Source organism: Equus caballus, chromosome 16, assembly GCF_041296265.1.
Source record: "Equus caballus isolate H_3958 breed thoroughbred chromosome 16, TB-T2T, whole genome shotgun sequence".
NCBI lineage: Eukaryota > Metazoa > Chordata > Mammalia > Perissodactyla > Equidae > Equus > Equus caballus.
The window spans coordinates 77,624,728-77,651,966 of record NC_091699.1 but is presented as its reverse complement, the minus strand read 5'-3'; the positions used below and the strand labels follow the sequence as shown (position 1 = coordinate 77,651,966).

The 27,239-nt window shown below is 36.5% G+C and overlaps 1 protein-coding gene across 2 annotated transcripts in view; it reads left to right on the top strand.

Annotated features, from left to right (window-relative positions):
- Positions 1-1,914: 1,914 nt before the first annotated feature.
- CAPN7 (calpain 7) overlaps positions 1,915-27,239 on the top strand; it is a 38,121-nt gene continuing 12,796 nt past the window's right edge. For both annotated transcript variants that reach the window (XM_070238128.1, XM_023620905.2), the window contains exons 1-12: positions 1,915-2,491; positions 5,278-5,386; positions 9,852-10,009; positions 11,179-11,246; positions 13,148-13,348; positions 14,915-15,001; positions 18,758-18,884; positions 19,701-19,786; positions 21,067-21,160; positions 22,641-22,787; positions 24,262-24,368; positions 25,136-25,256. In XM_070238128.1, coding sequence (XP_070094229.1) covers positions 2,390-2,491; positions 5,278-5,386; positions 9,852-10,009; positions 11,179-11,246; positions 13,148-13,348; positions 14,915-15,001; positions 18,758-18,884; positions 19,701-19,786; positions 21,067-21,160; positions 22,641-22,787; positions 24,262-24,368; positions 25,136-25,256 — 1,407 coding nt within the window. In that variant the 5' untranslated portion in view covers positions 1,915-2,389. The remainder of the gene's footprint in view (positions 2,492-5,277; positions 5,387-9,851; positions 10,010-11,178; positions 11,247-13,147; positions 13,349-14,914; positions 15,002-18,757; positions 18,885-19,700; positions 19,787-21,066; positions 21,161-22,640; positions 22,788-24,261; positions 24,369-25,135; positions 25,257-27,239) is intronic.

Sequence of the window (27,239 nt, the reverse complement as noted above, 5' to 3'; positions counted from 1 at the left end):
ATTTTGTTAATATTATTGATATTTTGAAGCTTCAATTTGTTTTAACCCTGCCTTATCTCACTTTCTCGTCTCTGTCTCTTCAATGTGTGCCTGGCACAAAGCAAGCATTCAGTGCTCATTGAATAAATGAATAGGAAATCGGATTAAATGTATAGGAAATAAATGAATAAGGACAGGGAGGGATCACAACTACTTAGGAGTGCTAGAAAAGGCTTCCTTCAAGATGGACTGGGAAGTCTGTAAGCTGTGATGAAAGGAGGACTGTTAGACGCAGGTCCTCTTATGAGTGAGTAAAACCACCTTCATCTGCTGTAGCTTGGACCAAGTTTGTGCAAGACAGTGACCGCAAACACCTTGGAAACATGGCCAGAGCTCATGTTCTGAAGGACCTTGTACTCCGTGCTAAGGAATTTATATTTCATTCTTCAGAATCGAGATGGGGGAGGGCACATTGAAAATATTTAGTAGGGGAGTTCACTCATTCACATTTTAAAAATACTGGTTGAGCATCTGCTCTGGACCAAGGCTTGTGTTCGATACTGGGGTAAAATTGGTAATGACAGAAACCATCCCTGCTTCAATTTGTGAAAGATGATATGAGTGGAGCTATATCCAAATAGAGCCAGAGCAGCCATTTCAGGGGAATCGCTTTGCACGTCTTGTTTCCTCTATCTTCCAAACTGGACCAAACTGCCAACATTCCAAGAAGTCAGTAAGGACAAGAATAACCTGTTTGTAAGGGCTGATAAAATTGGACTTAGCTGATAGCAAGTACAAATCTAGCCTTTTACCTGATGACCAAATCTCAAGCCAATCTATGAAAAACAAACCCAGCCTTACCTCAACTAGCACCAATCAACTCTTCCTTATTGCAACCTACCTCATCTTCCTCCTTCTTCCTCATAAAAACCCTGAGCCTCTCTCCTGTAATGGGAACACATTTGGGTTTCTACTCAAATCTGTCTCCCGAATTGCAATCCTTGAGAGCCCTTTTTGCTTTTCTTGAAGTTTATGCCTCTTGCTTGTTGACAAGCTACAAAACTGTAGTAGCTAACCATGAGAACCACCTTTGTACCAGGCAGAGTCAAATTCTTTACCACAGACCACCAAGATAGTTATTATTATTAACTTTACTAAATGTGAAGAAACGGTTAAATTAAGAAATGAGAGTCATTTAAACTGCAGGCCAACTGAGTAAAAAAATCTTTTTATGAAGATACAATTAAGAAAAAGTTAAAAGCACACACTTAAAAGGTACAGTTTGATGAGTTTTGACAAACGTACACATTTTGGCACCACCACCACCAAGATATAAAACATTTCCGTCACCCCAAAGGGTTCCCTTGTATCCCTTCCCAACCATTGATGATTTCTAACATTAATTATTATATTTGTCTTTCCTGGTGTTTCTTATAAACAAAATCAGGCAGTATGTACTTTTGTGTCCTGTTTCTTTGACTCAGCTTGAATTTTGAGTTTCATCCATATTGCGGCATCTCGTTCATTTTTAGTATTGCTGAATTCAGACTTTTAAGGGAGAAAGACATTAATCATATGTTAACATGATTAATTATTAATCATATAATGTTATTAAGTAATTACAATGGCATTAAGTTAACCTAAGCATAAGTACAAGTGAAAATATATGACCTTGTTTGTTGACAATTCAACCAATACCAAACACTAGGGGAGCTATATAGGGTAACGGTTGAGTTTGTGGAAAATAAACGTTATAAAAGAGTATCTCCAAAGAATCCTATGGCCTATTTTTCTTCCTTTATGTTTTAAAATCAGTCAAGACGATGCTGGAAAGCGCTCTTCACGTCCTCCCTTTACACTTTGTCGAAGAGCAGGATCAGTAACGCGCATGCGCGTCTCTTGCCAAGTGTTGTAGCAACAGCCTCCAAACACCTTGTCACCTCCGCGCCCACGGCGGAGACGTCCGCCGCTCTGATGGGGCGCTGCTTTCGCCCGCCCAATCCCGGGCGCCGTGGCGGTCACGTGCGCGCCGGCACGCAGCAGGCTGGGCCCCGCCCACCACCCGCGTACTCCCGCGAGCCTGGCCTTGGCCGCCCCAGATCCAGACACCCCTGAGGGCCAGGCTGCGCCTGCGCAGTGCGGCCGGTGGGCGGGGCTGGGGATGCGGTGGCTGCGAAGTGAGGCGGCCGGCTGGCTGGGAGCGAGAGCCGTGCTGAGGGGGCGCGGCGTCACGGCGATCCCAAGCCGGGAAGGCCCGCGTTCCTGGCTCAGCCGCCGAAAGTAAACTTGGCTGCTCCTCTCGTGGGGCGCTCCCGAGTCCTCGTCCCGGACCCCCAGGCGCACCGCGGTCGGCGAGGAGCCTTCCTGAGTCAGGGCCTCGCTCCCTTCCCCGGCGCGGGGCCTCGGCGCCATGGACGCGACGGCGCTCGAGCGGGACGCCGTGCAGTTCGCCCGGCTGGCGGTGCAGCGCGACCACGAAGGTCGCTACTCCGAGGCGGTGTTTTACTACAAGGTAGGGCCGGGGACCGCGGCTGCCTCGAGAGGCCAAGGCGCGGGGGTCAGGGGCCGAGGGGACCGGGCCCGCTTGGCTTCGCTCTCCCTCCTCTTGCTCTCCTTTCCAGGGGGCGGAGACCACGGCCGCAGGGGCCAGCCCCGTCGCACGCCCCGGGCGCCTGCCGCGCTCGGGAGCTCCAAGCGTCTGGTTGGGGTCTCGGCCGCGGACGCCCGCCGTTGAGCTGCCTCGCGCGGCGCTAGTTAGGTAGGGGTCGCCGAACAGCCAGCTAGTTCTGTCACTTGGCTCTGATTTATGGCTCCTGGGACGTAGTCTCTGATATACATTAAAATAAGGCATGTTCGTTGAAGAAAATAAGTTAGAAAGTAGATTAAAAAAGAATGAAACGTCTCTTATCCTAATATCTGATGTATATCTTTGTACTTGTTTTTCTACGCATTTGTGTGTACACACCTTTTTTTAAAAAACCAACTTGGATTGTACTATTTACACCATTTTTAACCTGTTCTTTTCATTTGAACGTTTAAGAAATCATTGTCTACTTCTGTAGTATCTTATTAACAGTAGAGGCATCGTATTCCATTATGTGGATGTCCCTTGACTTATTTTTAAACTCTATTGGCTATTTAGGTTTATTCTGGCCTTTCAGCATCATAAATCGTGGTACGATTAGTATCCTTATAACTAATGCTTTACACATTTCTTTGCTATTTCTTTTGGATAAATTCCTGGGGGCAGAATTATTAAAGAGTTTGAGCTTCCGCAGTCCACCCTCTGCTGTCCAGTCCCGAGGACTTGCAAACACACCCCTCGAGCTCCAGCCGTGCCCTCTGCTTCCTTGTGGAGGTAGCTGTATCCTCATGATAGTGTCACCTTTTCTTTTAGAAAGAATGTCAGACTGATAACAACAGTAGTAGTAATTCTTTCCCATAAACGTATGTGCTATTAGTATATGTGGTTTGCTTTTCTCCAATTAATATTTTATTGCCTTCATTTTATAATCTATATTTAGACTTGGTGTGTTTCAGAATCTTTCATTTTGCACTTTTTTGGGGCAATTTCCTGAAGGTGGTCTTTCTTTAAAAGAGAAATTCTGTGTTTTGCTTTTGTGAAGTAACCGATAAATATTCATGGGTTAAAGTAGTGCTGTATAAAATAGCTTTTTCTAAAGCAAAAGAAAATGCTAGGCAGTGCCTCTTGTTTTGCTATAGGATTACATGCATGTCATTATGAAGAATTTTTTTATCCTTCAGAAAGAAAAGTCCTGCTTCTATTTACTATTTTTATTTATTACTTTCTATTTACTATTTACTTATTTATTTCTAGGAACTATTTAGATCTGTATAAACTTTATCAGATATTTAGTGTTTTCTGTCTTGGTACTGTTCTATAAGAGATTCCTTAATTGTTAGTCACTTTCGAATATAAATGAAATGTGTAAAGTAAAATTGATATCAGCAATTTTAAAAATTGGCTTTATTTCTTTTAAGCAAGATGATTATTTGAAAATCGATATTTACACAAAAGATAACTGAAGGGGTAAAATATGTATTTATGCACATGTATGTTACATCAGTTTACTGAAGTTAAACGTGGCTATTAATGTATTTAGGTAATGATGGTACGGAAGATAAAATATGTAATGTTTACATGTAAAGTTATATTTTCCTCCCCTGCAATATCTGAGTTACAGAATGTGAGGAAATCTTGTCTTTTCTGTCCCCACAGCCTTTAGACTGAATTTCCATTTGGATCAAATGGATTTGATTTTTTTTGGAGCGGGGGGAGGAAGACTGGCCCTGAGCTAACATCCGTGCCCATCTTCCTTTACTTTCTATGTGGGACGCCTACCACAGTGTGGCTTGCCAAGCGGTGCCATGTCCCAACCTGGGATCCGAACCGGCAAACCCCGGGTTGCCGAAGCTGAACGTGTAAACTTAACCACTGTGCCGCCGGGCCGGCCCCCAAATGAATTTGATTTTAAGTTTAGTGAAACAACAGCTGCTCCAATAACTGGATTCAAAAAGCAATGCTCAGAAGAGGGCATCTTTGGATCCACACAGTTAGGCATGAGGCTCCAAGAAGTGCACATGCTTGGGTTACCACAGAGAAGGTGGTGTTACTTGGAGAACTCTCTGTGGTCCTTCTCGGTGGTAGCGTTGGTACCTCCCTGGAATGGTGATGAGATTGGAGCTTTCCTCACCAGCCACAGCACAACTGGCTATGGAAGTTAGAGAATAACTGGAAGATAAATCCAGGTTTTCTTAACTAAAACAAGTTGATTTCATAGGACTGAAATCTGTGTCACCTTGTGACAATATTTTCTGTGGAGAAAAAGATTTTTTTTTCCCACTGGGAGACATTTAACCATTATAACTTCTTGTAATCCGTCCTCGACATGTAATTTTATTGGTTATTATTATCTGTTCTAATACTTTTAAGGTTCAATTCACCTTTTTAAAGTGTATAATTTTAAATCTGACCTATTGCATAAAGAAAACAGAAAACATATAAACCACAGCTACTCTAAGAAAATACTTATAATCGGTCCCTCCTATTTGAGTTTGTAAATTTTCAACAGTATGAGAAAATTGAAAGCATTGAAAACTGAAGAAAAGGTATTGGAGGATTATATAACTCATGCATTTTTGTGAGAAAATTACTGATATCTTAAAGACATTCTTGTTTTGTCATTCGTAGAAACCAGTAGTGAGTTAGAAAGTGGTCAAGAAAATTCAAATTGTAATTCACCTGTTAGATTTCTTTGAATTCTTTTTTATTTCTAGGAAGCTGCACAGGCTTTAATTTATGCTGAGATGGCTGGATCAAGCCTAGAACATATCCAAGAAAAAATAAATGAGTATCTGGAGAGAGTCCAGGCTTTACATTCAGCAGGTTAGTAAAGGACTACTGAACTTGTCACCACATTTTTTATCTTCTCTCCGCATCTTACTTTTCCCCCTATGTTTCCCTTTCCTTTTTGTGTTCATCTTGGATCTCAATCCTCACTTTCTTGCTGCTCATGCCTCTTTGGTAATCATGTCTTTAAAAGTCATAATGTGGAAATAACTGATAGATCTGTGAAGAGGAACCTTAGAGATAATATAGTGCCCTCTGCTAACTTCCCAGAGGTCCAGACACCATGGATTATCTACATTCAAACAGTGTATCATGGCAAAGTCAGGATTAAGACCCTGTTAAAGTCTTCTTTTGAAATGTCTGTCACATGCCCTCTCCTGATGTTAAGGTGAAATTTCTACTCCTCTTCAGTGTTTAATGACTTTGACAGTAGGTCCGTGGTCTTTTCTATATCGGTACCCTCAGCCTCAAGACTTTAGCTAACCTCTTTTTTTAAACCATATCTTGGAAAAGCAACATGTAAGCAGAGACCTGGAACAACTTGTATTTATTTTTGTAAACAGCATGGCAGATGCTATGAAACAAGTACACACAGGCTTAATGATCACAGTTTTGTTAGTTAGAGGTAAGTGGTTCCTGTCAAAATCTGTTCAGGTGTGTAGAAAAGAAGATGGTTACCTATTGACATTTTGTTTGAGGAATCTCACTAAGGGCTCTTTTACAAGCAGCTTAGAGGAATCTTTGTTCAGCATTGCCTAATGGACTTTGTGCTACTTTCCACACTCATTCTAAATTGATACGAGCAGTCATAAGCGCACCTTTAGGATAAAGATTTGATCATTGAATTTCTTATTATGACAGTCCTCTTAAAGACAAGGTAGTTTGGTTTAAGACAGTGCCCAGAAATTGCATGTATTGAAAAGGGACTGCCTGTGTATCAGGGCCTTGCTTAATCCAGAGTTATACTGATTCATATATTCAAAGTACCATGTCATTCACAGGAACCTCATTTTCCCAGCTAAGTAAATGAAGTCCTTAAATTCAATTGCCGATAATGAGAAAGCTTGTTTCAGAAATAGTGTTTTCAAATAAAGTTATCTTTTAAGTAGGAGAAGTATTGCATGCATTGAAAAATGCACTGCCTGTGTATCAGGATCTCACTCGATACAAAGTTATAGTAATCCATGTATTCAAAATATGTGTAATTCAGAGGAGCTTCATTTTCCCAGCCAAGTAAATGAAGTTCTTAAATTTATAAATGTGATATTCAGGCACAGAATGAGACAGCCCCAATCTCTTGAAGAATAAAGACTTGCCAGTGAAACAGAAGTAAAGTTCAAAAGATTTTTAAAGTATAGCATACTTTATTTTGCCAGCTTTTTGACCTATTTTGTTCAAAAACTGGAGTGTAATCTGTAGAGAATTAAATAGTTTCCATAATTATTGTTTTAAGCAGAGGAATTTTTTCAATTAAAAACCTTGTTCAGAACCCCAGTGTTTAAAACAGAGTCTGCTGACAGTCAAGAGACTTGAGAGGTGAGTTGACTTTTGGATGGGAAGGTGCCGCAGGTTGAAATTCACCAGTCTAGTCCAAGGGGCCCAGGGCTTGGAACCAGAGGATCTAGGCTGAGTTCCTGCCCTTCGCTTACAGCTTTTAAACCTTAGGCTAGGTTGGTCATTCTCAACTGGGAGCGATTTTGCACCTAGGGAGGCGTTTGGCAGTGTCTGGAGGGATTTTTGGTTTTTACCCTTGGGGGAGGGGAGGAGTATTCTGCTGGCATCTAGTTGCATAGAGGTCAGGGCTATTGCTAAAAACCCTACAATGCATAGAACAATCCACAGCAAAGAATTATCTAGCCAAAATTGTCAGTACAGTCATGGCATCACTTAATGACAGGGATATATTCTGAGAAATGCATCATCAGGTGATTTCGTCATTGTGTGACCATCACAGAGTGTACTTACACAAACCTAGATGGTATAACCTACTAAACACCAAGACTACATGATCCTAATCTTATGGGATCACTGCTGTATATGTGGTCCGTCATTGACTGAAACATCGTTATGCAAAGCATGACTAGTGCCAAGGCTGTGAAACCCTGGGCTAGATATTTTAACGTTTTTGAGCTTTGGTATCTTCATTTTATAAATGGGATTAGTACATACTTCAGACAGATAGTCCTGAGGGTTAAAGTTTTAAAAAGATAACCACATACTTTTTTTTTTTTGAGGAAGATTAGCCCTGAGCTAACATCTGCTGCCAATCCTCCTCTTTTTTCTGAGGAGCATTGGCCCTGAGCTAACATCTGTGCCCATCTTCCTACCACAGCATGGCTTGACAAGCGGTACGTAGGTCCACACCCGAGATCCGAACCAGTGAACCCCGGGCCGCCGAAGCAGAACATGTAAACTTAACCGCTGAGCCACTGGGCCAGCCCGATCACCACATACTTTTAAGAGACAAACAAATATAAAGCTTTGTTTTTTTTAAATAATATCTTTATTGAGATATAATTCACATACCATAAAATTCACCTTTTTAAGGTATATAATTCAGTGGTTTTTAGTATATTCCCGGAGTTGTGCAATCATCACCACTATCTAATTTTAGGACATTTTTATCATCCCAAAAGAGCAGTCACTGCACATTCCTCCCCTCTCCTAGCCTCTAGCTGCCACTAATCTATTTTCTGTCTCCATGAATTTGCCTTTTCTGTGCGTTTCGTGCAAGTGGAATAATCCAGTATGTGGCCTTTTTTTTCTGGCTTCTTTCATTTAGCATAATGTTATCAAGATTTATCCGTGTTGGAGCATGTCTCAGTACTTCATTCTTTTTTATGACTAAATAATATACTATTGTATCAATATACCACATTTTGTTTATCTGTTCATCAGTTGATGGACATTGGCTTGTTTTCACATGTGGACATTACGCATAATGCTAAGAACATTTGTGTATACATTTTTGTGTGGATATACGTTTCTTAGTTCTTTTCCATATATACCCAGGAGTGGAGTTGCTGAGTCATATGGTAGCTTCATGTCTAACTTCTTGAGGACCTGCTAAACTGTTTTCCAAAGTGGCTACACCATTTTACAATTCCACCAGCAATGTGTGAGGCTTCCATTTTCTTCATATCTTTATCAACACTTATTATTTTCTGTCTTTTTGATTTTAGGCATTCTAGTGGGTGTAAAGTGGCATCTTGTGGTTTTGATATGCATTTCCCTGCTGGCTACTGCTGTTGAGCATCTTTTCAGGTGTCAGTTGACCATTTAAATATCTTCTTTGGAGGAGTGGCTATACAGATCCTTTGTCCATTGTATAAGTCAGGGTTCTCCAGAGAAACAGAACCAATAGGATGTATGTAAATAAATTTGTTATGAGGAATTGGCTCATGTGATTATAGGGGCTAAGACATCTTATTAACTGCCATCTGCAAGCTGGAGACACAGGAAAGCCAGTATTGTAGTTCAGTCCAAGTCCAAAGGCCTGAGAACCAGGCTAGCTGGTGCAAGACCCAGTCCTGAGGGCAGGAAAAGACCAGTGTCCCAGCTGAAGCAGCTAGGCAGAGAGGGCAAATTCTCCCTCCCTCTGCCTGTTTGTTCTGTTCATCCCTCAATGGATTAGATGATGCACACCCACGTTCAGGAGGGCAGTCTGCTTTTACTGCCAATTGAAATGCTAACTTCATTCAGAAACGCCCATTTTGAAGGACCCAGAACTCATGTTTGGCCAGATAATCTGGGCATCCTGTGATCCAGTCAAGTTGACGTTAAATTGATGATGTAATTAATCATTACACCCATTTTTTAAATTGGAGTTGTCTTTTTATTGTTGAGTTGTAAGAAATCTTTGTATATTCTTGATACAAGTCCCTTATAGGTATATACTTTATATTAAAAACAAATAGAAACACTTAAGGAACAGTAAAAATATCTGATTCCTTAATCTGGACCCAGATGAATAAGAAACAGCAGGAATTTTATCATCAAGCCCTAGTGTATTACACAATTATTATCTGTACTGAAAAAATTTCTTTTTAATTACCTTAAAACATAATTGAGTTTATTATCATTTTTCAAGTTTTTGTTTTGTTTTAGGGAGGTGGTATTTGAGGAGAACTCCTGTGTTTTATTTTTTAAATGAAGGAAGTGTTGGCATGGAGAGAAAGAAATTCAGGGAAAACATTTTTTGAATAAATAACACATTTTTGATATTCCTCATCTCTGGTGTTTATCATGTGATGAGTTAAACAAGTAGGGACATATTTTTTTGGCCTTAAAATTAAGATTGAAAAGAGAAGGGGAGACTTAGTCATTTTTTTAAGGATTTTTTGACCTTGCTAAGCTTTTTAAATGAAGGATTATAGAATTTTGGTAAAGAATGACTTAAATGTGTTAAAATAGTATTTTGCTCCATGGAGATAGAGATAGATAGATAGATAGATAGATATATTTTGGTAATATTTCTTTTATGTGGCTTTTTCCTATCTAGTTCAGTCAAAGAATGCCGATCCTTTGAAATCAAAACAGCAGTTGGATTTAGAACGTGCCCATTTCCTTGTTACACAAGCTTTTGATGAAGATGAAAAAGGGAATGTTGAAGATGCTATAGAATTGTATACAGAAGCTGTAGATCTCTGTCTGAAAACCGTATGTATAGCTACTAGTTAAATTTAGTGGGATTATGCTGAGAAATTTCTTCCCTTACTAGCAAATTTTACTTAACGGTTCCTTAAAGAAAAAAATTATTGTATCATTATAAGTGTAATTAAGCTACTCCTCATTAAAAGATGATGAAGAGTAGAAAATTAATAACAGATTTTAAGACTTTGTTAAAAATTTGACGGTATTGAATCATTAGGCGATTGTTTTTTAATTACAGGTACTATTTTTTTAACCTTTTTATACCTGTATAACTAAAATCAACTTATTACAGGAAGAATTCACCATCACAAATCTATGAAATTAGAATAAACTTCCCCTTTCTTTGTTTCATTCACTGAAAAATAAGGTGGTGGTTTGGGAGAGCTTTACTAATTTGCAATGTGAAATCTATATGCTGAGTGGCTTCTGCTCCCTAAGAAGTTCTCATTAGGACTGCTAGATTTAAGGGTCATCTACTGCATTAGAGCAGTGCATCTGACAGGAGGAAATGGTGAAGTGGTAGTGAGTAGTGTTCTCAGTATTGTTCAGCAGGCTGGCTTTTTTGTCCAGGGGTCTTTTGTTCAGGGGAACCATCGAGCCTGGTGTCTGTGGGTACTAGACTAGAGATAAGTCCTGGTCTTCTGAGGTTCCTGCTGCTCAGCCTTCCATGGGACCGTGATCGTATAGTTGTGGTCCAGTTAGCACGTGATGTGGTCTTAAAGTTTAGCTCAGTGACGAATTTTCAGTGCTATTATTATTATTTTTTTTTTTTGAGGAAGATTAGCCCTGAGCTAACGTCTGCTGCCAATCCTCCTCTTTTTGCTGAGGAAGACTGGCCCTGAGCTAACGTCTGTGCCCATCTTCCTCTACTTTACATGTGGGACGCCTACCACAGCATGGCTTGCCAAGTGGTGCCATGTCCACGCCTGGGATCCGAACTGGTGAACCCTGGGCTGCCGAAGCGGAACGTGTGCCCTTAACCGCTGCACCACCAGGCTGGCCCCTTCACTACTATTTTAAATGATACCTTTACGGATGAAAATAAACTATCTTCTTTGTTTATTCTCTCATCATTTCAAGAAATGTAATGTGCATTGTAAATTTCTAAAATGTTATGGATCAAGCAAATTAAAAAATAATTATGCTTCATAATATCTCTCTCTCTTTCTCTTAAGTCTTCTGAAACTGCTGATAAAACTCTGCAAAATAAACTGAAACAGTTGGCTCGACAGGCACTAGATAGGTGAGTTTTGGTCACCCAAGTTGTTATTCATGATGGCAGTGTACTATGTTACTTAAATGTGACAGATTCATCTAAATGTGTGGTAGAGTTCGTAGTAACAAACCATCTCAGGTTGACTGAGAGCTAAAGCAGATAATACCTCCTTCTTCTAAGTGAATTTACTCCTCTGTAGTTCTCTGCTTTAAACTCAAGAAATAACAAATCAGTGAAGAAATGTTTTATTTAGTTTTTATTATATGTAAAACAAAAATGACTATGATATTTGAAATGGAAGACTTTCTTTTGTTGTGTAAAATCAAACTTCCAAAGAGAACTTCCACATAGCCTTCCAGAGCTACAACTAAAATTAGAGAAATTGCGAATGAGCGGGCTTATAGCCATACACATAGCCCAAATTATACAATGTGTGTAGCTCCTTCAACTGTTTGTTCAAATGTCAGCTTTTCAATAATGCCTGCCCTAACCATTCTGTTTCAAGTGGAATCTCCTCCAGTACTTTTATCCTGCTTACTGTATTCTAATATTCTTTCCCATGACTTCTACCACTTTCTAAGGTATATGAAATTTACCAGTTTATCGTGTTATTAATATCTGTGTCTCTTCCAACCCCCAACCCCCAGTGTAAGGTCTGTGAGGGCAGAGAATTTTGTCTGTCTTGTTCAATACTGTAACCAAGCACGTAGCAGAGTGCCAGACATATATATAGTATGTGCTCAGTAGCTATTTGTTCAAAGAATGAATAGATTTGAGAATTGGACCTCTTGAAGAGTGTTAGAGACAAAGGAAAAGGGTAGAAATTACATTTATAGTTATAGCATGAATTAATTAAATTACCTCTTTTTGAAGGTCCGACTGGTTGTTGTACCACCACCAGTCCCTTCTTTTTTTATTGCGGTGTGACTATCTCTCCTTTTCATTACCGTCATCTAACCTTTAGTTTGTTTGTCCAAATGCATGAGCATGTGGGCACTTGACACATAGTTATCATCTCCATTTTGTCTTATTTCACCATTCAAAATCATAGGTGATGTTTATTACCTATGTGTATAACCCATTCAGTATTCTCTAAGAGCATCCTAAGCATAGGGACATGGGTTAATCATGAGCTTCTTTGAGAATCCACTCTCTGGGAAAAATGTACATAAAATTTTTTTGCATATGATTTCAGAGTGTTCACCAGACTCCTAAAGCTCATCTATGGACCTCAGGTTCTATTTTTTACCTTCTTAGTCCTTTGACGGAACAAAGTCAAAATTCCCTTGAATATCATGAGAGGCCTTCTGTGGTCCACCCCCTGCCCCTGGTCTCATCTCCTCCTGCCTCTCGTTTACACTATTCACAGGGGCTCCATCCATTCTTTGGAAATTATTTTAATTCAGCTATGCTGTTTCATACTTCTGCACATTTGCATATGCTCTTCTCTCTACTTAGAATGTTTCCTCACTCCCCAGGTGGACTTATCTGCAGCTCAAACATCAATTCAAAAACACTTCCCTGAGTCACCCTCTTTTCCCAATCATTAAATTAATATCATCTTCTCTGTGTTCACTCACATGTAATCCTCCCGTCCTAGCACCTGTCACTTTCGATGCAGTTGTCTTTCTTTCCCCACAAAACTATGAGCACCTTAACAGTAGGGATTGTGTTTTATATATTCTTGTATCCTCCTTACCTTGCATAGTATCTGACATGCAGTAAGTGCTCACTTACTGTTGTCAATAGAATATCTGCAAAAATACTTTAGGAGTAGCTTAAGTAATTGACTAGGATGTAAGAATTTTATATACTAATTTTACATTAGGAATGCTCGACTGGTTCTTGAAGTAAATTGTGTTTTCTGGAAAGCATAAATGTGAGAAGAAAAACTAGAACCTTTTTTTCTGTACCTCTCTCTGTTATAGAGCTGAAGCATTGAGTGAGCCTTTAACAAAGCCATTATGCAAAATCAAGTCAACAAATATTAAACCAAAGCCACCTCCAGTGAGGGCACATTTTCCACTAGGAACTAATCCCTTCCTTGAAAGACCTCAGCCATTTGTAAGTCCACAGTCATGTGATGCACAAGGACAGAGATATACAGCAGAAGAAATAGAAGTTCTCAGGTAAATCAGTTTATGAGTCATTGTAACAATTTTATTAACATAATCAATGCAGGTAATTGTATTCTCATTAGGTTTGCTGAGTCTCATTCACATCTTTGTTATAGTGTGTTCTGGTGTTACTTAGTTCTAAATTGTTATAAGTCACAACTTTTGAAAAAGTTAAAATTTGTTCTAATATATTTTAGTGTTAGCATTTCTAGTAGACATATGTGTTTCTGAAATCCTAATAACATTCTTGAGAATTGAGCGCTGAAGATTAGGGGGCAAAATAGAGCTATGGCAGACCACTCATAACCTATGCAACTTGTAACCAGGAACCTAATGGGAGAGAAAGTTACCTTGAAACGGCAGTCTAGGCCAGAGGTCAGCAAAGGGAAGCCTTAACCTATGAATGGTTTTTACATTTCTTTGAAGGGTTGTAAAGAAGAAAACAACCCGGAAGACTGTGTCACAGAGACCTCATTGCAAAGCCAGAACTGTATACTCTCTGGCCCTTTACAGAAAACGTTTGCTAACCCCTAGTCTGGGAAGGCAGCCTCAGTGTCTGGAAGCAGCCTTGGGATTTCGAATTAAAAATTCAAAAGAACAATGATGTGGAAATTCTTGTGATTGTGTTCTGAGGCAGTGTGGCTGTTCTTCACTTGGGCTCTGGAGGAGATCCAGCCTGCTTAGAGTTGTGCAAGTCATGTAGTTGCTCATTTTTAATTTCCTAAAATTGAGCCTGAGGCATTTTTCTTTCTTTTCCTACAGAAGATTTTGATTTTACTCCCACCAGTCTTGCTCGTTTTCCCTAGAAAAGTTGGATATTAACCAACACAACACAAAGCAGGACAAAGAAAGGTGGTTTTGGAGCTTAGAGACAATAAATTAATAACAGTCCAACCCTTTGGCTACTCAGCATCCATATGCTCCCTTCTATACACATTTGAAATTTCATACCACAACAGAACAGCTCTGTATTTCTACCTAACAAAATCCAGCTGTCCTTCATATGAGTGAGAAGTTGTCATCCTCTGTAGGTGAGGATCCACACAGTCATTGTATCCATCGCTGACTGTGAATTGTCCTCAAATTCAGTGATAGTCTCACTGAATGTTGTTTCCTAGAAACTAAATTGTGAAGTTACCCTGCAACTACTTGTAAGTAAAATGAGGGAAAGAAACAAAAGGAGGAAATAATTAATAAATACAAATAAACATATACACAAAACAAAAAGAGAACATGCAAAGCTACTGCAAACCACCTTTCTTTGTCAAGAGGCCATAGCTGACATCTATGATACTTCCTCCTTCTACCATGCATTCCATATTCTCATAACCAGAAAATATGAAGAACATACTTTCCAGAATTGTAGATGTCATGTTTTTTAAAATCCAAAGTAAGCAATTGTTTTATTTTTTGGTATTCAACTATTTTATGAAAATTTTGTCCAAATATAACATGACAGTCAGTTTAACTTTATTATAGTATCATACCTTATCATTCAAATTTTAAAGAGTTTAAATAAGATTGGTAATTAAGGTAGACCTGAACATTTACTTTAGATTTTTTTCTTGTGTTTTATAGGACAACATCAAAAATAAATGGTATAGAATATGTTCCTTTCATGAGTATCGATCTGAGAGAACGTTTTGCCTATCCGATGCCTTTCTGGTAAGTAACCACTGTTGCAGTTTTTACTTCCAAGATTGTTTTAATTTTCCAGCATTTTTTCCATACTCTGAAGTCTGGTGTAATTCATAGCCTTGAAATTCAAATTTGTATTAAAAAATTTTGATTGGAGGAGAGGTGCGGCTATGGGAAGGAGGTGGGGCAACATAGCAAGAGTACCTGTGTTATCATTTGCCTAGTAATGAGCACATATGGATGTCCTTTTCCTTGATATTATACTCATAGTGCCTAGCACACTACCTGGCACAAGCTAAGTACAGTTACGTGTTGCCTAACGATGGGGATACGTTCTGAGAAATGTGTCGTTAGGCAATTTCTTCGGTAAAAGAACATCATAGAGTGTACTTACACAAACCTAGATGGCATAGCCTTCTACGCACTGAGGCTGTACGATACTGATGTTATGGGACCACTGTTGTATGTGCAGTTCGTTGTTAATTGAGACGTTGTTACATGGCACATGGCTATACTCAGTAAATATTTGTCAAATTGATGTTTGGATTGCAACAGAAATGCAAGTCAGTGAAGGAATTGAATGGAAAAAGAGAATAGAATAACAATACCACGGTTTACTCAGAAGATAGAATTCAAGAAAGGGCTAATTATGAAGGTGTTGGTTAACATAGCCTTCCAAGACAGTGGCAGCATATGTCAAAAGCCTTAAAATGATTGTTTGGTTCAGGACTCCCAGTTTCTAGTCATCCTAAGGAAATAAAAATTCAGTCGAAGATAAATATAATAAGAGCATTAATCGAAGCATTTTTTACAGCAAAAAATTATTAAACTAAATATCCAACAATATGGGAATGATTAAATAATGGCACATCCATATTATTATGTTAAATATTATGTTATCCATTAAAAATGTCTTTGAAGATGCTTGCAATATAATAAAAAAGATAGAAAATTATATATATAAACCCAAATTTTATTTTTCTTTCATATATTTATAGGTACGTAGAAAGAGTGATGTAACGATACATATGAAAATGTTTCCAGTGGTTGTCTCTAGGTAGCAAAATTGGGTGATTTGACTTTTTTAAATATTTTTATTTTTCAAAATTTCTGCAATGAGTGTGTTATATTTATTATGAGAAGAAAAATCAGTTGAATGCTTGTTATATACAGAACATATAAAAGGCTCTACAAACAACAGAAGAACTGCTTTCTCATTTTCAAGCGTTTTGCTGTTCTTGGACGGGCGAAAGTTAGATGTCTCAAAGCCACTAAGTTCTCAACCTAATTTTTTCACTAGGGCAACCGTGTGATGCTAGTTATTGATTGGGATGTAAGAAATTTTTATATTTGAGAAGCTTCATAGCATTGATGTTAAAGGCACAGATTCTAGAGCCAAACTGACCAATTTCATATCCCTTGTGACCCTGGGCAAGTTTTTAAAACTGCCTCAGATTTTAAAATAATAATAGAATCTACCTCATAGTGTTAATGTGGTGAGTAAATGAGTTAATAAAATACAAAGCACTTACAGTAGTGCTTGTTATGTTGCAAGCACTATATAATAAGGGTTAACTGTTAGAAAAATAACTTTGTGTTAAATACTAAATTATATTACACAGTTAGGCTGTACATTTCGGATACTTTAAAAATGTTTATACCCCTTTAACCAGTAATTTCACTTCAGGAAACCAATTCTAAAAAGTATTTATAGATGTGATTTATATAAAAGATAATCCTCAATATTATTATAATTGTGAAAATCAGTTATTCTAATATGTTCTTATATGGTTATATTCAAGTAGAGATGTAAACTTGTAGTTCCAATTTTTGTGTAACAAATTAAGATAAATCATATTTTTAGTGCCCATACAACAGAATGTTCATAAGAAGAATATTATACAGCTACAATCAAGTTTTCAAGAAATTAAATAACGTGGAAAAATGCTTACAATATAATTGAAACAGCAAAATATACCATACAAACTCCCTTAATTTAAGCATAGCATTTGTCACAGTTAGAATTTTACTTTTTGCTTTTACTTACTCAAAATCACATTTACTTGTCCAATGTCTGTCCTCCACACTGGATTAGAAGCTTCATAAGGATACTGTCTATTTTGATTAATTTGTACCCCAGTGCTTAGCATATAGTAGGTACTCAGTAAATACTTAATTAAATTTGGAGAAAAATCAAGAATGAATACTAAATTAACTTATGCTAGCAAGATTTTTTCTTTCTTGTTTTCTAGATTATTTTACGGTGAGAATAATCGGAAGAAAAAGTAACAGTAAACATTTTTAAATTCAAGGATAACAGATGACAAGAAAAGGCTTCACAATTTATGAATCTTTGGTTAGAAAGATGGATTTTTAAACATTTTTTTCCTGTTTTGGAATTGTATTACTTTTAAAACCATAAAATAAGCATTATTGAGTAAAAATTATATTTATAAAATATTTTTAATATCTTTAAAGTTCTAAGAAAAAAACATTGAATTTGGTAATTTAGTGTTGACTTAAGAAAACAGCTATGAAGGAATCTTGGATTTATTCTGGATTATGGTTCATATGGCAGGTTAATAATACTAAGTAATTAGGTTATAGATTTGAATGTCTTATTTTTTCCCCCTAGAATTTTGTGATGGCTGTCTTTAAATTCTGAATTCACTCAGTTCTCTTTCTGTTTACAATCAACTACTGATACTACGCAAGTACCAAAATGTTACCTAGAACACTAATGGTTCTGTGAGATGATTATCAGAAAAGTGTGAAAAGTGTTACATACTGTATTCTACTCTGAGAAATTTACAGAAACCTTGGCTTATGAAGGGTTTAGAGCCATCCTCCAGTGAAAAACCAGGACTTTAACCAGGAGTTTGCAGGTCACACCTAACCACAAAACCCTCTTTCTCCTAATATCTATCAATATTTTTTGAAAAAAGAATGTTATATTTGCTTCAGTTTGCATACCATATAACATATTATCCTAGAAATCTTTGAAACCACAAAATTTGTTGCCCTTGCTCTAGTAGAGGTTTGAGGAAAGGTAGATGTTTTTTATTTGTGCTATACATCAATTTTAGAGAAATATTATACGGTGTATTTCCAGCATACTGTGGATAGAGGGTAGTGGATAAGAACGGTGAATTTGGCATCGGAGACCTGGATTCAAGGGCCAGTTCTGCTACTTCTTAGCTCTGTGACCTTGGCAAGTTATTTAATCACTTTAAGCCTTTTCCAAAAATATTTGCTTTAATAGAATTGTCTTGAGGATTAAATGAATAATGTATGTAAAGTACTTTAGCATGATGCCTGTCACATGGTTGTTACTCAGTAATTAGCTACTTTCATTATTAGCCTTGTAGAGAAGTTTGTCAAGAGCCAACATAAGGATCTGTTGCTTCCCTAGGTCCTTTTGAATGAATCTGCTTGTATTGTTAATGGCTCCATTTTATTGAAACTGAATTTCTTGAATATAGCCATACTAAATTAAATTTTTTAATTATGTTCTTAAAGTAAATATAAATGAATTTAAGTTGCTTTTCTGTTTTTAGTTATGAGTTTTCAGTTTCAATTGAGGAGGAGGATCAGATTGACTGGATTCATGGTTAAGTGCAAAGAACTAGATTTGACTAGAGAGTTATATTAGGATGGCATAAATATAGCTATGATCACCATACTGAAAAAAAAAACTCTAGGAAACATTTAATTGTGGTTTTGAGTCATTTTTTAAGATTAATGTTATTACTAGTAGTAGTAAATTTTTTATTATTACCTCAGTGATAGATGGGGCAAGCTACCATTATCACCTAAACAAAAAGCTACATTTTCCAAATGGGTACGACCAGAAGACCTCACCAACAATCCTACAATGATTTATACTGTGTCCAGTTTTAGCATAAAGCAGGTAAACATTTTGTATAATTTTATACGAAAGCTAGCATTTTAAAGTAATTTGAATATAGTTTGAATTTTTCCTTAGATTTTTATTATACGTTCAGATGCATGAGTATAGTTGGAAAAATTATTCATTCTACACGCTTTGACTTAGTCATACTGAGTTAATAAGTATGAATAACTGTTTTGAGCAATTACAGATTTTTATATAGACCCTATTTATCGATATGTGCTTGCAAATGAGAAAGTTGAGAATCTGAACTTCACCTTTGGTAATTGAATAGATATAAAAGACAGAAAGATATTGGACTTATTTGAAACACTTCAGTGGTAGAACAACAATATGGGTTTGGTACAAACTTCAGTTAAGGTTTGCATTGAAGTCACAGGTGTCATCCATGTTAGTGTAAAAATAAGAGTCCTGAAATACTGTGATTGAAGAGTCTTCTGATGTGCATATTCATTTTAATTGGTTATATTATAAACCAGCTTCTTAAAAAATGCCTTTAATTTTTGTGATTAAAAATAGTGTGATTCAGTGAGTATGCTTTCATCCATGTAGAGAATACATCATCTATATTTGATTATTCTAAATTAACTTCATTGAAATACTTTATTCGGTTTTTCTAGGATTTGTTTGAGCAAAATAGGTGTTTGAAGAAAATTGGCAGTATGGTATTTCTATATTTATTATTTTCCTATTCAAGCAACAGTTCAGATATTTAGTATAAAAAGTCAGGTGCTTAGGTGCAATGCTTAAATATTGTGGTAATGTTGAAATTACATGAATGAATGAGTGAATATATTAATAAATTCTTATTAACAGACAATAGTATCAGATTGTTCCTTTGTGGCATCACTGGCTATCAGTGCAGCTTATGAAAGACGATTTAATAAGAAGTTGATTACCAGGTAAAATTTTATTTTTGTCCCTTTAGTCTTTTTCATATAATTGTCTCAACTGGAAATTTGAAACTTAGGACTTACCTGCATAGAAAATGAAGAGGGTGTATCACTCAGAATATTACGGCCCCTGTGTGTTAAGCAGATGATTTGTGAATGTGGAAAGATTTGCTAAAACAATCTAAGAACGTATGCTCATATGGCTAAAATAATGTATGTGGAATAAATATGTTTTTAAATAAATGGGTTAAAGTAAAATCATGTCATATTTATAATTATACTGCACTGTAGGGCGGCCACTAGACACGTGTGTCTGTTGAATACATGAAATGGGCTAGTCTGAATTGAAATGGGCTGTAAGTATAAAATGCATCAGATTTTGAAAACTTAGCACAAAAAAATATAAAATTGGAAAATATCTCAAATTTTCATATTGATTATATGTTGAAATCATAATATTTTAGAAATGTTGGGTTAAGTAAAATATTAAAATTAATCTCACCTTTTTTTAACTTTCAATAATGACAACTGGAAAATATAAAATAATATATTTCTTTTGACTGGAACTGCTTTTGAATGTACTGAAATGTTACTGAAATATTTTCTTTCAATTTTTAAAAGCTTTTTAGCTTAATATCATTCATTGTAAAAATTAAGCATTATAATTTTTTCATACAGCTTTTCCTGAGTAGTTTTTGTGTATTAAGTCTGGAGAATACAAAGATGAATTAGACACAGACCATAGTTTTAAGCTATTTGCCATTTGGATAAATAGACCATATAAGTAAATAATATGCAACGTGTAAAAGAAAATTGATAGTGATAGTTATTACAGGTATCTTATTGGATAATTTTGCCAAAGTTTATCAGAGTTGTGCTAAGTAACTTTATTACTGTCAGAGTTGTAGTCACCTTAGTTGTGGTTAACTGAAATGGTCTTCTCTTCTTGGGGCCAATAGTAGATTATTTTAACTGGTTTAAAATATATCCACTTAATAGAACATTTATTAGAGTGTATAATTAGAAACTGAGCTCTTTTCAGAATATTGTGAAATTTATGCCCTGCTGTATAATCTCATAAAATACTTCATTCATTTATTTACATTAAATAAGCACTTTGATTCAAGTGAAATTCTTTTTCTAAGCCAATTATAGAAAAAAATTCTCATGTTTATTTTTATAAAATAGTCAAGACAATAGCATGTGTCTAAATAAAATATAATATCCTGCATAGTGGTTTATATTGAATATTAATGTTGGTATTTCAATATTTATTTTCCTTACAAAAGCATAATTTACCCTCAGAATAAGGATGGTGAGCCAGAGTACAATCCATGTGGAAAGTATATGGTAAAACTTCACCTCAATGGTGTCCCAAGAAAGGTGAATAATGTCTCTCCCCACCCCAACTCCTCCTTTCTCTCCCTTCCCCACCTTTGAATCTTGAGTAGAATCATTAAGAAATGTTATTTGTGTGAACATTTAGAAAGTCAGTTTAGTTGATTTTGAGTCTGCGATATTATACGTATTACTACTACTAACATCATATGCTAGTAATTAAAAATCATGACAAGTATAAAGTCTTTTAAAAAATGTTTTGGGAAAATTTATAGGAGGTTCCAAAAGGTAACATTGAGCTAGTGATTGCTAATGCTTAAAATAAATTTTAATCTGATCTTAATTACTTTTTTGATTAAAAAGAAATTGGACAGACTGTGTCTCAGGTCAGAAGCGTTTATATGTATAGTCATAACTTGAGATGTAGGAAGCCTTTAAAATTCTGTTTTCCTTTGTGAAATATATGCATAGTTTTAAATTACACTAATTTATTTAAGAACTTCAAACTATGTTGTGAGGGTCTTGCATTGTTGGGGTTTTCTAGTTCCTGTCTACTCACAGAGGTACATGGATCAGTATTAGCATCACCCCAGAACTTGTTAGAACTGCACAGTTTTAGGCCTCACCCTGGACCTGCTGAATCAGAATCTGCATTTAAACAAGATCTCCTGGTGCTTCTAATCTGAGAAGCTGAGAAATTGCTCTGTAGCTCAGTAATACTCAAATTTTAGTGTGCACAGAATCACCTGGAGGGCTTGTTAAAACACAGATTGCTGGGCTGGACACCAGCAGGGTTTCTGATTCAGTAGGTCTGGCATGGGGCCATAATTTGCATTTCCAACAAGTTCCCAGGTAATGGTGATGCTGTTGTCTGAGAATACCCTTTGAAAACCAGTGCTCTAGCTGATTACTTAAAAACTAAACAAAGTTATTGAGAATGGTTTTTCTGAACTATAATTTTTAAATAACTCTTTGTTTAAAGAAACTTTCAAAGTGCAGTTGCAGAATTCTCCTGTTAGTGTTGGATCAAAATTCGTCTTATCCTCTTGTTTCCCAGATCACTTTATAATATGAATTAGAAACTGTATCTTTGTGGTGATTACTTCCTCTGTTATTTAAATGTATTTTTTTAGCCATAATGTTCTACTTTTACAACTATACTTAGCATGAGTCTTTTTGCAGGTTTAGGTTAAAATGACAGGTAGTAACATTGTAATTTACCTTAAAAGTGAGGCCCTTTTATAATTATTTTAGATATAATGTACATTTCTAGAATCTAATAATTTTGATGGTAGATCCATAACATTTAACCAGTTGGCTCAAGGTTTATCACCTGACAGGGAGATTAGCTTGTAAAATTGAATGAAGACATCTTATAACATTTTATAATTGATCCAATTCTAAAAATATAAAACTATGATGTGAAAATATGAAAACAGTATAGGCATATCATTTCTTTGATTTTATTAGTATAAAAGGTGTTTTTTTAATTGATAGAAAGGAAATTAATGTTCTCTTTCTCCAGGTGATAATTGATGACCAGTTACCTGTTGATCATAAGGGAGAATTGCTCTGTTCTTATTCTAACAACAAAAGTGAATTATGGGTTTCTCTCATAGAAAAAGCGTACATGAAAGTCATGGGAGGATATGATTTCCCAGGATCCAATTCAGTAAGTAACAGAAAGGATGATCTAGACACAAATTTATGTTATCTAATATGACTATTTTAAATTTGAAAGATTATAGATGATATTTTTGTTTAAAGGAAAAGAAAATAAATTATCAACCCCTGAAAAATGTTGATGAGTCACTTTATTATAGGGGTACATGTTTTCTCTTCCAAGGATAGGGCACTGTATAGATTGAAAAGCCTACAATGTATGTGTCTGCTGTTCTATTGGAATATAGGCCGACTCAATACAGTGTGGCACCTTGCCAAAGAAGTCTCTTCAGATCAAAGGGATGTGCCATATTGTCATCCTTACATATTTTTTGATTTGTAAATTCAAGTTGAAGACGTTTTTTGTTTGTTTTGCCCAACCTTCACAACTTAAACCTGTAAAATCAATGTGTGTGTTAATGTCCCATAGTTGTTTGAGGTAAACTGCTGGACTTAACGTCAGAAATTAGTCACATTAGCATGACTTTGAATTATGACACTAACCAGCCCATGGCCTTAGAAAAAGTATTAAACTGTTCTTAGCCTCTTTGCTTGTCTGTAATATAAGGATAATACACACCTCTTAGAATTATGAAGATTAAATCAAGTAAGGTATTCAAATCACCCATCATTCGTACCTGGTTGGTTTCTCTCCCTAGTGCCAGGCCTCCTTCACTCTTCTGGTTCTTATAATGCGAGGCACAGAATGTATAGGTCATAGTAAAAAATGCAATAGGATGTTAAAATTTCTTCCTAGCCTACGTGCTCAATTGCTCTGTCTTTCAAATTTTTTTTTTGAGGAAGATTATCCCTGAGCTAACTATTGCCCATCCCCCCCCCCTTTTTTTTTTGCTGAGGAAGACTGGCCCTGAGCTAACATCCATGCCCATCTTCCTCTACTTTGTACATGGGACGCATACCGTAGTATGGCTTTTGCTAAGTGGTGCCATGTCCACACCCGGGATCCAAACCGGCGAACCCCAGGCTGCCGAGAATCGGAAGGTGTGAACTTAACTGCTGCACCACCAAGCCGGCCCTTCTGTATTTCAGATATTTTTAGTTTAGTTTTCTAATCCAGTGCCTGTTTACCCAGTGCAGCTTAGAGAAAGAATGAGAATACATGTAAAACATTAGAAAAATGACTAGTATCATAAGAACTCACTAAATGGTGAGTGACTGTCATTATTATTAAAGCAGTTTTTTCAGTTACATGTTTTGAGTTTTCATCATATTTACCAGTAAAACAATTCTATTGTATTCAAGAAAAGCAGTGAAAATTGTAAGGAAAAGGCAAGCATGTGCTTAAATCCAGGTAGGAATTTGAGTAAAATAAGAAATTTATTACTGGTAGAACACAACTTACTACCTTCTGATTTATTCCTCTCAGAATCATTACATTAAATCAATGAGATTAATAGCTACCCCGGGGATCTATTTGAGCTTGAAAACAGCGTTGACAGTGCTGAAATGTGTTTATGTCGCAGAATATTGATCTTCACGCACTGACTGGGTGGATACCGGAGAGGATTGCTATGCATTCAGACAGCCAGACTTTCAGTAAGGATAATTCTTTCAGGATGCTGTATCAAAGGTAAACATTTTTTTTCTCTTTCTTTTTTTTTGGTAGTAAAAGGGGCTATTTTAAAACTTCATGCCTTATTTGGACGAGATACTGGAGAGGCTGTCATTTTCAGTTATTAGGGAAATCATGTTTTTATAATAGACTTCACTTTATTCAGTTGCTACAGCCAGCCCTTATTCTCACTGATGGTTACAGTTAATCCAAATTGTAGATAATCACAAATGTTTGAATCTGGAATTTGTAATATGGAAAAATTATTTTGTATTTCCTAAGTACTTACCAATTGAGGGAAAGTGAGAAAAGAGAAGTCTGAGAACATAGAGAGGAAGGTAGCTTAAGCCTTAAATGGAGAATCCACATGTAGGGACTGGAAAATTGTCTATACAGTAATACACATTCAGCAGTGACACTAGAAAACCTAATGATTGGATAAAATGGTGCTTTGGGAGACGTGCGTTTGTTGTTTCACATCTTCGTCTCTATTTGTAAGTCATGTGCATATGTAGCATTTGCTTTCCTTTACTGATAGGTTTCTACCTGAGAACTAAGTAGTCTAAAGAGGGAGGAGGGGTGATAATTTCTCTGCTGTGCTGTGAAATAGAAATGTACTTCTTGTTGAAAGTTCTTCAGGGGATGTTGAGAATAGCCCATTTTGGAAAAGGTGTCAAATTTGTGGAAATTTTCATGTAAACCACTAGACTAAATTAGGAAAGATGATATGATCTGAGATTACAAATGTGTTTTCCTTTCATTATTTGTCTGTGGGATCATTCCAGGTTTCACAAAGGGGATGTCCTCATCACTGCATCAACTGGAATGATGACTGAAGCTGAAGGAGAGAAGTGGGGTCTGGTTCCCACACATGCATACGCTGTTTTGGATATTAGAGAGTTCAAGGTTTTGCCTTAAATTTTTTTCTCTTGTTTTTCTAGTTTGATATAAGAAATTGTAAGGATCCCAAATGATATGTTAGACTTTTGAATACTGACAAATGAAGGGTAGGTGAAGTTTTTAACTTGTTCCACCTATTAAACAACTTGACCTCTATCCTTGGAAATTATGAAATAAAAAGATGAGAAATATAACGACAGTGACAGCACAGATATTGGTGTCAGAACAGAAATGCCACATGCCCCTTTTTTTGCGTAAAAGTAGCAGGGTTGGGATGAATACACAGCCTCAAGGTTTTGGGCTGTATCTTGCCGTTGGAGCTAATCACAGCATTAGGCTCTAGAGCATAGTAGACATTGCAGAAATCTTTGTGCAGGGACGGAAGAGAAGAGAACACCTGGGAATAAGGAACATGCCAGTGGGTTTGCAGGTATTTCTCTTGCTAGCAGCCCTTGTATGCTGTCAAGCCTTTCAGACCCTGTCTCTGTGCACAGATCATTGGAATGGTTGACTTCATTATTTCTCAGGTTATTGACTAGTGATTTTCAACTGAAAAATGGATCTGTTGTATGGATTAGGTAATACAAAGATTGTTGAGGAGGATTCTTCTTCCCTGGTGGTATGATACCTAAGCTGTCTGTCACTGGAAAGTTTAACCAGTGGTGTGCGTGCCAGTTTCCTGCTTAAACCTATAGACAAAAGTAGTGATCAATCAGCAATAACAGGGGACCAGTATGTATTAATTAGATTGATTTTCTTATGTGACACGTGGAATTACATGAATTATGAAGTCAGTGGGGACCTGCCGCAATATTTAAAAATGTATAGTCTCAGTGCTTTCTAAATCTGCTGGGCACTGTTGCACTCCCAAGCATACTGTATAGCATTGTCTCTTCCTTTGACTACTTAAAAAATGTAAAACTTTACGTGAAACTGAATAAGCTGAGACGTTTGTGTTTGTGTTAGAAATGTAATTTGTCACAAACACTTGTCAACTGTTATTCTCAATTGTGAGAATATTTAACACTGTGTATGTATTACTTTATTGTTAAAACATCCTTGATGTAAGCATTAATCAATAGGTGACCAGTAGAGAGGTAATGGCAAGAGATTTAAATTTAGGTAATGAAACAGTCAATATGAAAGTAAGCTTGAATGTGAGAAAAATTTCTGTGAAAATTGTATCGTTTACCTGGAATATAAAACTATTTGTTTTGATTATGCAAAGAAAACTAGATTATTCAAGAAAACTAGACAAATAATATATTTATGAGGAAAACAAGCACCTGTGGTTTGACCTGAAAACAAAACATTAAAAAATTACTGATTGCCAGTCAAATAAGAATTTCCAATAACAGCCTTTTTAGTTAAAAATCAGTAGCATTATTCACATAGTATCAATTCCACATGGCAGTTATTCTGTAAAGATTAAAGCATTTTAGAGCATATGTGGAGGGAGTAAATGGGGGCCCAGTGACAGGTTTCCTCACTGTGACAGTGCTCACGTTCACATCATAATTCTTTGAAAGTTACTCATCAAAAGCAACATTACCCAGCTTGAGCAGACGTCTCACACTGTGAAGCTGACCCGTTTCCTTTTGTTTACATGAAGTCTTTGTAGTCAGCGTTGATCTTTACCTAAAGTCTTCATGTGTGTTAAAATTTTGTTTTCTCCAGTATCTTTGGGTATATATTTGAAGAATTTCCTGGGTTCATCATTTTTATGTTATTTTTGTTGTCTGTATTTTGAGATACTTCCTTAGTTCTCTATTTAACAATATTTCCATGTTTGTCTCCTTCAGGCATTTATCTCTAGAACCTTATTTGTGCAGATAGATCTAATCTTAGACTAAAGCTATTCCCAATCTTATGTCATTCGTGACTTTCTTCACTTAATAAGATTTTCTTATTAATATTTTCAGGAAAGTGTTATCCTTTTTGTTTGACTCCCTCTAACCTGCTTGCACCTTCTAAGATCTTCACTTCAGT